At 37.7% G+C, this 15,227-nt stretch overlaps 1 protein-coding gene and 1 pseudogene across 1 annotated transcript in view; both read right to left on the bottom strand.

Annotated features, from left to right (window-relative positions):
- The window catches only part of WDR35 (WD repeat domain 35), a 59,610-nt gene that overhangs the window by 43,948 nt on the left and 435 nt on the right, over positions 1 to 15,227 (bottom strand). Inside the window, exons 2-7 of the mRNA XM_060027059.1 lie at positions 14,502 to 14,619; positions 7,370 to 7,441; positions 6,225 to 6,317; positions 4,549 to 4,677; positions 1,126 to 1,259; positions 85 to 250 (exon numbers count right to left, since the gene is read on the bottom strand). Of these exons, the coding sequence (XP_059883042.1) occupies positions 85 to 250; positions 1,126 to 1,259; positions 4,549 to 4,677; positions 6,225 to 6,317; positions 7,370 to 7,441; positions 14,502 to 14,619 (712 nt within the window). The remainder of the gene's footprint in view (positions 1 to 84; positions 251 to 1,125; positions 1,260 to 4,548; positions 4,678 to 6,224; positions 6,318 to 7,369; positions 7,442 to 14,501; positions 14,620 to 15,227) is intronic.
- On the bottom strand, positions 9,404 to 14,481 carry LOC132435341 (E3 ubiquitin-protein ligase RNFT1-like; annotated as a pseudogene).

The raw sequence follows: 15,227 nt of genomic DNA, 5'->3' as shown, positions 1-15,227 counted from the left end.
TTAGCCTAGAGAAATTTATAATCTTAAGAATAATTTAAAAATTTTTTTTTAATTCTCCACATTAAAGAAAGAAAAATTACATACTTTGGTCATTCTCATGTCTCATTATTTGGCATCTGCCATTGTCAAAACAAATCGCAAGGCAGGGGCAGTGTGGCTCCACATAGCCTTCTGTGCCATGGTACCAGTGAATTCCAGCGATACTGACTGCTCCAGTGACATTCACCAAACAATTCAGTTTCATTTTCATCTAAATAAAATCAGTTAGTTAGTATTGTATATTTTAAAACAGGGATTAGTATGAACAGAGTATTATGGAAAGACACTGAAAATAGGATTTAAAAATCTGGTTTTGAATACAAGCTCCATCACTTACTGCTTTACCAACCATGGACAAATCACCTGAGTTTCAGTTTTCCCCGTTTGTAAAATGAGGATTTCAAAAAAGCTCATAGAGTTTTTATGAGACTCAAATGATCAAAGGTATACAAAATTACTCTGAAAATAGCAAAGTGTCATGTAAAAGTTGGTTACTATCACTTCCACCAACGAATGGGTTCATGTAACGTCTTAACCCTCACTAAAAATAAAACAGGCCCATAAGTAAGATCAGAGATCTATCATAGCTAGATCTCACAAAGCTAGAGTTTTTCTTGAGATTCTGCTACCTAAGCCTATTCTATTTTGCCTTCTTTCCAGGACCTGATTTTTGTCCCTTACTGTTTAAATCTTCCATCCTTTTTATAATCTAGTACCTTGCTACAAAAATACCTTTGGTATCTCATGTCACCTTTGGCTTCAGGTATTTGAAGACACAAAGATCAAACTGCACATCATCCTACCCATCATCCCTCAGCTTCAATACACTGAAGCCTTGTATTGAAAAGCCTTGTCCTTCCCAGCTACCAGGATATCAGAACTAAGAGCATTAATTTACCTTGAAGCAACCCAGAAGGTTTTTTTTAATAAAATGAATTTTTAGACAACTGGGAAAAAAACCCTGAATTGAAGACTTTCTTGATTACGCAAACTATCATAATAAATGAATGTGTATACATATATGAATGATATATAAAATAATCATACAAAGTTGTGTAAATAAAAGTAAGGAATATATGTACTTACTATAAAATTCCCTTGATTATCATAAATGTGTATTTCTCCATTTGCCATTCCAAAAAGTAAGATTTTACTATCTGCGGACCATGCTACGTGACATAACTGTATACCCTTCAGGTCTTTTCCCCAAATGCGATTCCCTAAAACAAACATAAAACATAATTATTTCCTTAAAAGTTCAAGGTCATGATTCTCTAACAACTGTTCTAGAAATCTCTGTTTCCCTAAAGAGCTCTCACATTCTTCACAGTATTCATGCATTTGTTCAATTTATTCAGTCATTAAATATTTACTGAGCACCTACTATGTGTCAAACACACACTAAGCATTTGAAATAGCAGCTGTTTCCAACTTTCTCCCTTCTCTTCTAAATTCTCACTCAGGACCTCACTCCCAAATAGCAGATGAATTCATCTTTTACTTTGGAAAGAAAATAAAAGCTTTCAAAAAAGAAATCCCCCATTCCCACTTTCAAACATTCAGAACATAACTGAACCCACACTTATCCTTTCTGCTTTGCCCCCTAATACAAAGGAAGAGGTATGTCCCCAACCAGACACCAATCTAAAGCTAATCCCTCTACCTATTCTCTGATCTAATCCCTTCTGAGCTTTGCAAAGATCTCCCTCTACTGATTATTCACATTTTCTCTCTCTCTCTGTATTTTTTTGGTTTTGGTTTTGGTTTTTTTTTGGCCTCGCAGCGCGGCTTGTGGGATCTTAGTTCCCCGACCAGGGATTGAATCCAGGCCTGGCAGTGAAAGCACCCGGTCCTAACCACTGGACCGCCAGGGAATTCCCCTTCTCTCTCTCTTTAAACTCTTCTCTCCAGGCCCTTTCTTATAAGCATTTAAACATACTCAGGTCTATTCCTCTTCAAAACTACCACCTCAGATAAAAACAAACAAACAAAAAACTCTTCCTTCAACCTTAAGTTCCCTTCTAACTACCGCCCTATTTCTACCATTCCTTTCCCAGCCAAACTTCTTGAAAGAGTTTTCCACACTGTAATCTTTGCTCCCTCACCTCGCACTCAACCCTCAACCCAACACAGTCTGGCTTCTGCCCCATAACTCCACTGTGGGGAAGGTGAAACTGCCTTTGTGGAGATCACTGATGGCCTCTTGATAAATCCAATGGATGCATTTTTCTTTTTCTTTCCTTTTTTTTTAAGTACTTAAATTATTTTATTTCATGTTTTTACTTTTTTTATTGGAGTCTAATTGCTTTACAATGTTGTGTTAGTTTCTGCTGTAGAACAAAGTAAATCAGCCATATGTGTACATATATCCCCTCTCTCTTGAGCCTCCTTCCCACCCCCTCCCTGTCTTTTTTATTGTTTTGACCACCTCTTCCTTCCTTCTTGGTTTCTATGACATCTCCAAGACTTCTACTTTTCAGTATCCTTTATGGAATTCTCTTCTCCTATCCATCCATTAAATGTGCTGGTTCTCACTCTACAGATGGCCCCTGGGTTTTTCATCTATTCCAATGGTTTAAATTACCATCCCTATGCTGGTGATTCCCAAAATTATGCTTTCAATCCAGATATTTCTAAGCTGCAGGCGTATATATCTAATTGTGGTCTAGACATATGTACTTGGATGTCCTATGGGATGACAAAATCAACATGCTGAAAACTGAAATCTCCCCTCAAAACCAGTCTTTTCCCACATCCCTTATTTCAATGAAAGGTACCAACCACCATCCATCCAGTGGCAAAGCTAAGAACCTGGATATCACTCTAGACACTTCCATCCTCTCATCCCCAACCCAATCAATAACAAGGTCCTATCTGTTCTACTACCTAAGTATCTCTAGAATATGTCTACTTACTTCCATCTTCTTTGTCGTCACCCTGGTTCAGGCTACCATCCACCACGATCTATCACCTGAATTACCATAGTAATTTCCTAACTGGTACACCTGCCCCCATCTTTCTTACCTTTCTCCTGTCTTCATATTGCAAACATAGAGATGTTCCTAAAGAACAAATCTGACCACATTGCTCCCATTCTTAAAACCTTTCATTGGACAAAAAACAAAACAGAAAAAAACCTTTCATTGGCTTCCCAATGCTCTTAGAGTTAAGTCCAAACTCCTTGTATAACTTATAATCTGCATGATCTGCCTTCTGCTAATCTTTCTAATTTCATCACATACAGCTCTTCTTCCTTTAGCATTATACTATACTGATTCTCAAAATTGTTTCAATATCCCAAAACATGGCTAAGTTCAACTCCTCTGGACCTCCTTAAATGCTATCTCTTAGGCCTAGGACATTCTACACACCAACCTTCTTTGTGGCTAATGCCTCAGCACAGATATCATTTCCTTTACAATGCCTTCCCTGGTCCCTCTAAGTCTAGGTTACATAATTCTTCTACATGTTGCTGTCTTTTCCCTGTCTTAGTACCTATCACAACGCATTGTAATTGCTTGGTTATTTATCCATCTCTCCCGCTCTAGATCTGGAATATTTTTTTGTTGTATCTAGTGCCTAGAACTACAGCTGTCACTTTGCAGACTCTCAGAAACAGATTTTTTCATACCAAAAAAAATTTTTTAATAAATTATTTCTTTAATAGAGAGAACTTCACACTAAAACAAAGGTACAGACTCTCAGAAGGCCCAGTGTTATCTACGAACTAGAATTTTAAAGACATAGGTTTGAAGGCTACAAAACACAACAAACAATGACATGCTCAGTTCTATTAAAAAAAGACTAGATCATTTCACAATATGAAATGAAATAATATTTCATTTCACAATAAAAATACTGAATCATTATGTTGTACACCTGAAACTAATGTTATATGTCAATTTTATCTCAATTTTTAAAAAGTGATAGATCTCTATATACTTTTTTTTTTTTTTTTTTTTTGCTGTACACGGGCCTCTCACTGTTGTGGCCTCTCCCGTTGTGGAGCACAGGCTCCGGACATGCAGGCTCAGCGGCCATGGCTCACGGGCCCAGCCGGTCCACGCCACATGGGATCTTCCCGGACCGGGACACGAACTCGTGTCTCGAACCCGTGTCCCCTGCATCGGCAGGCGGACTCTCAACCACTGCACCACCAGGGACGCCCTCTATATACTTTTTGAAACTAAAATCTACATATTTACAATACAGTCTAACAAGTGTAAAGATAAATCATATAATTAGGTAGACATATTTAAAATAACTCTGAGAAATTAATTCATTTTTTTCCAGTCCTACTGTAGAAAAAAAATTTTTAACAGATTTTTTACTTGAATATACTTAAAAATAAGTAATTCTTAAATGTCATCAAATTTTACAGTAACTATTTTCTCTTTTGATGTTTATTTTTCTGTCAGAATGCTAACATATGATAATTAATTTAAACCTCTAAAGATTAAAAATGTCAGCTAAATCTTGATCTTAGCTCTGGGTGCAAAAATGCATTACCATCCACTGAACCAACTATCACAGCCCCATCCTCGTATACAATGCATATCTTCTGTCCATCAGCATTCCAGCTCATGCTTCGAACCACTGATTTATTTCTATTGTTGATCATCTCCTCATACCAAGAGCCTGTTTTCACAAAGAAAAACAAATGACAAGTCAAAACTTTCATATCTAATAAATGGTACTTCAGAGTTGAAACATTCCATAAAATACACTGTGGGATAAATAACTGCAAAGCTTTCTACAACCTGAGACATTTAACTATGAAATCTTCAAATCCAACAGAACAAGATGAAAAAAAAACTTGGGCCTTGACTAATAATTGCTTCAAAGATTATCACAGAAAACACAATAAATGCCCATCTTTTTTTTTTCTCTCTCTCTCTTTCTTTCTTTCTTTCTTCCTTCTTTTCTGTCAATTAAAAAACAAAACTTCATTTGCTTCTGAAGGCCGAAACAATTGATTTTTCTCAAAGTCTGACTTTTCCCACTTGAGTACACCTCAGATAATAACCAAGGAAAGAACAAAATAACCACAATTACTTCATAAGTATGCACAAACTCTCCAATGATTAATTATAGGCATATTAAATATAAGCATATTATGTAAAAGCTCTAAAACTGCTTGAAAAAAATTTAAACAGTTCATATCACATTAGTGATATCACATCACTAATGCTGAGTGACAAAAACGTTCTTGTACATGGGGTTGGAGTGAGATGTGACTTGTCTCAAGGTGTAACCAAATGTGAGGCAAATCACAGAGCTATTCTGTTTTCTTTTTGTTTTTTAAAAGGCTTTACTACATTCTGGTACAGGGAATTCTAGTCTGAAGCCAAGCAAGTAATCATGTAACATGGAATAACTAGTCAGAGCAGGGTATTATCCATCAAGACTGAGGCTCAGAGAAGACCTACTTTGGAAAAAGACAAAGTTTAATCTCCTATATTTTCACATTCTACTCACTACACACATATACACAGACATAAACTTTAAAAATAAATGAGTTTGTGTACTACAGCATGTTTTAATTAAGAATTTTTAAAGGTATACACCGTAAATGTTTTTAAAACAAAACACATAAACTAAGGTACACTGTTCTTTTAAAGATGATGGCTACAGGCCCCAAGAGAACATGTTTTATGAGTTATTTTTCTGGTAATAGTGATGCACCTAAATTAATCCCTCTCTTGTTCTCTCTTGTGGGCAAAAGACACAAATTGTGAGCCAGTAGTCAGAGCTGAGATAAAATCTATATCCAAGAAGGAAAAGGAAGTTAACTGACTCATTAAAGGAAATTAATTATTGCCTTTGACACCTTCATAAATGTGTTTTTATCTGCTGAACTAACTCCAGCCACTGACCACAGAGAAACTAATCTTACTGGAAACCTGAAAAAAAGAGCTATCTCAAGCAGAAACGATTCTGCCAAGAGCCTAAGTTCAGTTTGAAGATAACCAACAGTCACATAATTCACTTTCTTAACGCAAGGTCACCGTTCAAAAGAAGTAAGGTTAAAGGGAGAAGTAGGAAGCCATAAACCCAGAAATATCACCCCTGTGAACTCCTACTGCCAGTTAAAAAGGGTCTATTTCAAAGATGTTATTTCCCCATTCAAATACTGTAATCCAGACTCCAATTTGGGAAAGATTAAATAAGCTCTCCTAAGATACCTTTATATAACATCCAAACAATGATAAGACCATTTTGATCACTGGTAGTCAACTTCTGATATTGTTCATTCCATGTTACAACTTGAACAGAACCTAAAAAATTATAAGACAATTTAGAAACTAAAAAAGAGCTACAATTAATTTCAAATTTATATTTTTATAATAAACACCAAGAGCATGTTAAAATCAATACTGTTCCTGGGCAACAAACAGCAATTAAGAGTCTTTAATATTACTCAAAAATGTTCATAGGATGCAGTTACTATTATCACTCATTTCTACAATAATGCATAATACTAATTTTCATGTTTATTCCTATTTCATGCCAGCTAAGGTACCAATTATGATCAGCTGCAAGAGCTGCCATATATCTGATGACCGAAACAAATGTAAGTAAGATTTACCCAATTTGCCTGACTCCCCAAGATTATTATGCCCAAAGGACATCATACTAAGTACTTGTTTTTGGGGGGAGGTGGTATTTGTTTGTCATTAATATGTCCCCTAATCTCTCCGCCTGCACCACACCTTGTTTTCCATTCTAGTAGTAACACACTCTTGAGCAGCTCTTAAACCTCTGGGTTATAGGAACAAATGTGTTTTTTTTAGTTTTTTTAATCCTTAAATACTTTATTGTATATTTCCTAAGAACAAGGACATTCTCTTTCAAAGCTATTTTACAAATTAGAAATTTTAACACTGATACAATATTATCTCCAACCCACAGTCCACATTTAAGTTTTATCAATTGTCCAAATAATGTCCTTTATAGATACTTGTTTTTCTCATTTCAAGATCCAGTCTAGGATCATCTAGTACATTCAGTTGTCAGGTCTCTTTAGTCTACTTTTATCTGGGACTATAAAACAGACTCTAAAAAAGGATTATATCCTATCCATAGACAGATAACAGTATTTTTAATATTTAAAATTACAGCTACTTTTTTTCATAACTATTGAAGATGTTACTTAATCATGTGAAAGTTGTTGAATGATTCTAGGCTGTGTTAATTATGGCTAAATAGAAATGATTACTTTAAATATTACCATCATTTAAAATGATGACATTTTTGCATTAAGTAGATGGTTTCTAAATACCTAAAGATAATACTATTCAAATATGATTTAAAAATTCACATGACTCACCACTATGACCTTCAAGAGTCTGATTCATAGAAAGGTTACTAGGGGCTGCAAGACCCCTCAATTTTGCATCATCTAGAACAAAAACAAAAACAAAAAATACTATGGAAAATATATAAAAGTGACAGATTATAAGATTTTGATATTTCTTGCTTTTTTTGAAAGGAGTTCCTATTCCTGGACAATATTAGAAAGTTTTTTTTTTTTTTTCTGTACACGGGCCTCTCACTGCTGTGGCCTCTCCCGTTGTGGAGCACAGGCTCCGGACGCGCAGGCTCAGCCAGGGCTCACGGGCCCAGCCGCTCCGCGGCATGTGGGATCTTCCTGGACCGGGGCATGAACCCGTGTCCCCTGCATTGGCAGGCGGACTCTCTCAACCACTGCACCACCAGAGAAGCCCCTAGAAAGATTTTTTTTAAAGCATGCTTTATCCTGATCTGTTTTTCTCAACATGGACAATAACACCTACCCCCTTGCAAAGATGTTATTCTGGCAAAATAAAGCAAAATGTATAAAAGAACACTGTTTATTCAGTATACTGAATATATTGGTAATTATTATTGCTACTTATTCCTTGCCAAAAGATAACAAATAGAAGTATTTATGACATATAGATTGAGAATTTTAAAGCATAAGAGCGATCAAAAAGCAAAGACTTTGGGGCTTCCCTGGTGGCGCAGTGGTTGAGAGTCCACCTGCCGATGCAGGGGATACGGGTTCGTGCCCCGGTCCGGGAAGATCCGCGGCTGGGCCCGTGAGCCATGGCCGCTGAGCCTGTGCGTCCGAAGCCTGGAAACTAGTTTTTACTAGATTTTGCAGAATCTTATATTCATTCATTCATTCATTCATTCATTCAACAAATATTTATTGAATGTCTACACTCTTCTATGCACTGTGGAAGACTCTGAAAATAAATGATGAACAAAAGCCCTCTGCCCTCAGAGAGCTTGTAGTCTACTAAGGGGACAGATATTAAATACACACACACCCACAAAAATATATATGCATATATATAAAATTATAAACTGGGGAAGTAAAGGCATAATAGGAGACAGTAACAGAAGGGGATTAATTTAGACTGAAGGGAGAACCAGGGAAGGATTTCTGAAGAAACGATATCTAAACTGAGACTGAAGGAGAAACTGGGAAAAGCCAAGCCAGGTAGGGGGGAAAGTATTCCAGGCTAGGAAACAGCAAGTACAAAGGCCCCTGGGTAGAAGTATAGAGCCTTTGGCAAACTGAAAGAAGGCCTATGTGGTTGAATTAGTGGAGAATGGCACAAGATAAGGCAGAAGTGATAGGCACAGAAAAAATGATAAAGTCTTTGCAGGAAGTGATAAAAATTTTAGATTTTATCCAAAGTGCAATGTAAGCCTTTAAAGACTGTTTTTTATTTGAAGTGACTTATTCTCCTTGATTACTAATCATACTATAGAGAAGAATACAATAATATAAAATGTCATCTCAGTAAATGAATCTTCACTTAGAAAATCTGATTGTTACATGTAAAATATAACATTTAAAACATTCATTTAAAAATACAAATTTATGAAAATCTTAAGAATTTGTGAGAGTGGGAATTATAAAAGTTGATGCTGAAGAAAATTCTCCTTTCAGATAACATGTATCTTAAAAAATTATGAAAAATATTCTTTATTCTGAAAACAATCTCAGGGAAAAAAAATACCTGAGTTCCTCTAAAACCATTAGTTCTAATTATCCAGTTACTGTCTTGGTAACATTAACAATAATACACATATATAACATCACAATCATCTGTCAAACAATTAGGATAAAATAAATGTTGTTGACATACATGTTAGGTTGAACATTATTCTTTTAACAGAGGGTTCTTTCACTCATTGACTCTTTTAAAGATTGTACTACACACTTAAGCCTTATTCTACTCTTCTAAAAAAAATTTGATACAAACATTCTTCTTAACTTATAGCACTGAAAATCCATTCTAATGCCTATAGTCATAGTCACTGTAACCAAGTAAAATTAGTGATATGTGATTCCAAGGGTTTGCAGGACCTAACATATTTGAAAGTGTGAGGAAGTAGGTCCATCTTTCCATTTGTTTATATGGTCTGAATTCACAATTCTGCATAGCGGGTATGTTTTCTCTTTGTGAAACCACAAAGTACAGGACTCCTGACAAAATATATTCTGACAGATGACAATAAGTTTTTGAAATTCTACTTGACATGGTGAACAAACGGCATCCACATCTGAACACTGTCTTTTGCTGGCAGCAACTCCAGAACTTGATCGTGCAGAAAATACCTGCAAAACCTACCTGAAAGTTCTGATGTCCAAAAAAAAAAAGTCAAAAGTTTTCAATGAGGTGGAGTAAAGCCACCAAGATCCCAAGACTCTACTGAGTTACATTAAAAAGCACATACCAATAACCCTTGGAATTAAAAGGCATGATGAAAGGAGGCACCAAAAAAAGAAGGCATTTGAAACCCATGAAGAGGGATTTCAGAATGAAATCAGTAATTCCAACCATCTAAAGTATCCCCCAGAAGCTCAAAAAGTCCAAAGGATTTAAAAAGATTAAACTGGGGGCTTCCCTGGTGGCGCAGTGGTTGAGGGTCCGCCTGCCGATGCAGGGGACACGGGTTCGTGCCCCGGTCCGGGAGGATCCCACATGCCGCGGAGCGGCTGGGCCCGTGAGCCATGGCCGCTGAGCCTGCGCGTCCGGAGACGGTGCTCCACAACGGGAGAGGCCACAGCAGTGAGAGGCCCGCGTATCGAAAAAAAAAAAAAAAAAAAAGATTAAACTGTCATAAAGTGACTGAGAATGAGAGATACAACAAAGGAGAACAGAAGACCCTGCTCAGAACACCAGTAACCAAGCACACTAAATCTCTGAGCACCTTTATCTTAGGAAAACCCGGCTGACGTTCATAAATATCTGTTTTTACACTTTGCATTCATAAAACTTGTTAGCTTTTATTTGCATCCATAAAAGTTGTTAGCAGCCCAACTCCAAGAGAAATTCCTGTTATGTGCTGCATAGTAAGTTTGACAAGCAGGATCAAAATATATGGAAGACATTTTGGTAACACTTGAAGAGAGGGTGGGGTTCTGAGAAGGAGCTGCTATGGGTTCTCCAGACTCCCTGGCAGGATCACCTGATTGCCTTGCTTCTCTGCGTGATGGGCTACAAGTGACTATGTGCACATCCATGGGTACAGCTATGGACACCTGACCTGGTATTTCTGGAGCTTTCTTTAGGTACGGAGTTGGTGTGGATTATGGATATCTCTAGAACAAAGGCAAGAAGCTTCGCGCGTCCGTCTCGCTACATGGGCACGTCGGAAGGTCGAGGCACTCCCACTGCCTGCAGTTCCTGAAGGACTATGCAGGTGGCTACAGTTGGCTTGTATGCTCTTGGAACACTTTTTCTCTGACCCGAATGTTTGCTTTAGGGTGATACCTCCTCTAATGAAGATGAGTAGACTGCACCCTCTGCAGCAGTGGCAGGAAGAGCAAGAGATGCCATCTCTAGTCAGGGCAATTGCCCTCAAACCCCACCACAAGCAACTCTGGCCCAAGCTGGCAGCCCTTTAGAGACTTTTAGCAGGGAAATAACATGATCTGGTTCCTTTTTTTTTTTTAAGATCACAATAGCTGGAGTGTGAAGAATAGACTAGAAAGAGGCAAGAAACAATGAAGGGAGGGAGGCTGATTCTCACAGCAGTCTAGGTGAGAGCTGATAGTGGCTGGGACTAGAGAGGTAGCACGGGACAAAGGAAAAGGATGGATTCAGATACTCTTTGGAGATAGAAGCATAGGGTTGTTGATGAAGGTGATGTTAAGTGAGAAGAAGGGGGCTTGTAGCTTGAGCAAATGGGTGAAATTTAAGATATTTACTGAAATGGAGAGAAATGAAAGAAGATATATGGGAGAAGGTCAAGAGTTCAGTTTTAAACAAAGTAAGTATGAGATGCCTGTGAAAGATTCTTGCGGAGATGTCCAAGTCTGAAAAATCAGAACTGGGCTACAGAGATATATTTAGGAATCGTCACCCCAAAGATGGCATTTAAAGCTAAGGGAACGAAAGAACAAGTCTAAAGACAAAGTAAAACGAAGACAGCCCAGAACCAAGTTCTCAGGAATTCGTACAGTTAGAGGAGAATCTAGTAAAGAGACTGAGAACTTACCAGAAAGGAAAGGAGGGGAAAGCCATATGTATAAATATAACAATAATTTAAAACATTTCTATTCTCCTTTTGTCTTGAAAAATAATGGTTCAAGACAGAAGGAAAGGTCACATGCTGATAAGAACCCAAAAAAGCTGTCCATGAGATTTGGAAAATGAAAGTCACTGGTGAGGGAGAAAAAAGAGGGAGAAAGCAGACTGATACTCCAAGAATAGAGAGAGGATAAAAAAGTGATGAGGTCCCTGAGAAGGTGAGAGGAGGTGGGCTCCAGCAAAACCTGTGGAAGTTGGCCTGTGAGAGAAGAAGGATACTGCCTCCCCATCTTAACCTGATGTAAGAAGCTGGGGCAAATGCTGATTCTAGTTCCTTTCCTTCTAAGGCAAGGGAGTGAAAACTGGGAATGCCACCACAGGGGATGCAAAGTAGTGCTTCAAATGTACTCGGCATATGCAGTATCTGGTGATTGTTACTGGAGGGATCTGTTGCATCACAACTATTATTATTAAATACAATAGACTGACCTTTTAAGAATCATCCAACAATATTTCTCATATTTATCTCTTTCAACATGACTTACACTCATTAACTACCAAAACAAATAATTTACTCCATATTCCAAGGCTCTCAAGAAACTATTTTCCATCTTGCTCACTAATTTCAAAGAATATTCTAACCACACTTCATCAAAAATGCAGAACAGGGACTTCCCTGGTGGCGCGGTGGATAAGACTATGTGTTCCCAGTGCATGGGGCCAGGGTTCGATCCCTGGTCAGGGAACTAGATCCCACATGCATGCCGCAACAAAGAGTTCGCGTGCCACAACTAAGGAGCCCGCATGCTGCAACTAAGGACCCGGCGAGCCACAACTAAGGAGCCTGTGAGCCACAACTAAGAAGCCCACCTGCTGCGACTAAGACCTGGTGCAACCAAATAAATAAATAAATAAATAAAATACCAATTTAAAAAGCACATATATATTTTTTTTAAGTGCAGAACAGGAAATGAAGTAATTTTTTTCTTGAAAAGCCTTCAATATTAAACATAATGCATTTCTTAATGTAACTAAAACTTCCCACATATTTTAAGGCAAAAAAATATGTATATGTACATATACTTACATATATTTGAGAAATATAACAGAGACAAAAATTTTCTTTCAACACAGTTAAGAAAACTAAAGTGTTGAGAGATTAAATTACTAAACATCAGAAGCCAAACTCTGATTGGTACATAAGTATCTACCTTCCAAATTTGCCTTTTATTTCATATAGTTAATCTAGCACATCAAAACAATTATTCTCTCTTTGCTTAGGCTGTCATGAGTCCTCCACATAGTGGGTAAAAACGAGGCTTTGAAAGTGAAACAAACTAAGTTTTGATGGAAGAAATGTTCACATATTGAGGTATGGGGAAGTCATTCTGGCTTACATATTATTTAGCTTAAACTTTATGCTAATTAGAACAGTCTGTTTTTTAGCCTATCACACATATCTTGTATATGTGCTTTAACCATTAAAGAAAAGTGTGCATTGTCCAGAAGTAAAGAATGTCCATTCTGGAGACAGAGATCAATGCCTCCCTTCCTGGGACCTCGATGCTTGTACTCCTTCGATGATAAGGCTCCCTTCCCAGGTGCCAAAGCCATACTGACTTGCTGTGTAGGAAGCAAATATATTCCTTGAAGGAGTGTATCCCTGTCGTGTTTGATGTTCTTTGCTCTGACAAGAGATAAAACCATGCTGAAAACCATCTTCTTCGGAATAGTTCCTCAGAGCTGTCTGAGAGGCTGCCTCCCCAGCTATAGTCCTCAGTTTGGCTCAAATAAAATTCTTTTCTATTCCTGTTACTTCAAATCTTAGCTGTGTCACTTATTTCCTGTGTGACCTTGGGCAAGTTATTAACTGATCAGCACCTAGTTTTCTCATCTGGAATACCTACCTCTCAAGATTATTGTGAAGTCAAATTAGATAGTGAAGGTTAAACACCCCAGACATAGAAAGTGCTCAATAAATATTTATAACTACCACTTCAAAGCTGTAGAGCAGTGCGGTCTGAGATTCAGCAACACCAGCATCACTAGAAATGCAAATTCTCAGACCGAATTCCAGATCTACTCTGGGGCTTGGGTCCAGAAATCTGTTTCAACAAACTCTTCAGATGATTCTTATGCCTGATAAAGCTTGAGAAGCAATGCTGTAAGGAATCCAAAATGTAATTTAGTTCAACCTTCATTTTACAAAAGACTGAACTAAAACCCAGATATACTCAGCAACTTGCTGAAAGACATTCAGAAGTCTTATGGCAGAGCTGAGGTTCCAACTCCAATCTCCTTATCTAAATCTCCAATTTAGACTGGAAATTGTCTAGCTCTCCAACCTAGAGCAATACTAGATAATAAAGAAATGTGAAACTGTTTGCTATGATTCCAGAGAACTAGAAAAAGAGAAATCAAGCTGTAAAACACAAGAGACTTATTACTAAAAATGGTTTTTTTAATCCCATTTTCTGTTCTTGGGAACTAGGTGCATAATTATTAACACATCTGAAAAGTGGAAAGGACAACACAGGCCTGTAAATAATCTACCAAAACGTGAGATTTTTGTGACCTTACTGAAATGCTGATTCACATCATTTTTATTTTACTTTATTTATTTTAGACTCCTATTTATATAGCACAACCAATACACATAGCATAAAACAACATAATGACTTAGTTTTCATTCTTCATTCATTTTCATTTGCCATCAATAATTTCAGCAAAAGCCATCTGATGTTTACATTCAATATTTTCTGAACTTTGTTACAAAAATACTCTAGAAGAACACCCCAAAATGTTTGGGGTTTTGTTCTTTTTCCTTTTGAAAGAATTAGAATTGCATACTGACAAATACCATGGGCAAATCTCTCTGACCAAATGATTTTCCATCAAGTTCAAACATTTGGGCTTGCATTCATTTACCTGTCTGTGTCTCTAATTTCAAAACCTTCAGTAATCCATCTTCACCACCACATGCTATGAATCCTTGGTCCTTGTTCCAAGATATACATTTCAGCTTCACATTATTGGGAATGGCAATCTGAAAAGCAACCACACCCACTCTCACAGCTTTTCACCAAGGGGTTGGGAATGAGTCTACAGGACACGAAGCCTGAAGAAGAAAAACGGCCAGCCTTGCAGAAATGTGAGCCGTTATGAAAATGAGCATAGTCCCCTGAACTGCCCTGGGCCCATTTGGGAAAGAAAGAAAGGACTGCCCACAAAGAGAAGGACAGTGACTGCAAAGGAACCCAATGGGGAGTGACCTGATGGATTTTTAAAAGGGGGGAGGGGGACTTCCCTGGTGATCCAGTGGTTAAGACTCCCCACTCCCAATTCAGGGGACCTGAGTTCAATCCCTGGACAAGGAACTAGATCCCACATGCCACACTAAAGATCCCGCATGCCGCAACCAAAAGATCCCGCAGGCATCAATGAAGATCCCGCGTGCTGCAACCGAGACCCTGTGCAGCCAAATAAATACTTTTTAAAAAATAAACAAAAGGGGGTAGGGATAACGGAAGTATAAATCTATTATCATCAATTCATATTCCCTTTCTGCATACACTTTGGGTACCTTTTTATTACTTTTCTCCTGCCCAGAGGCCTGTGATGATCCAAAGAGTTTAAATCACCTGGATAAGCAAC

The sequence above is a fragment of the Delphinus delphis genome, chromosome 12 (genome assembly GCF_949987515.2).
Source record: "Delphinus delphis chromosome 12, mDelDel1.2, whole genome shotgun sequence".
NCBI lineage: Eukaryota > Metazoa > Chordata > Mammalia > Artiodactyla > Delphinidae > Delphinus > Delphinus delphis.
The sequence above is the reverse complement of the archived record's forward strand: the minus strand, read 5'-3'. Positions and strand labels throughout refer to the sequence as shown.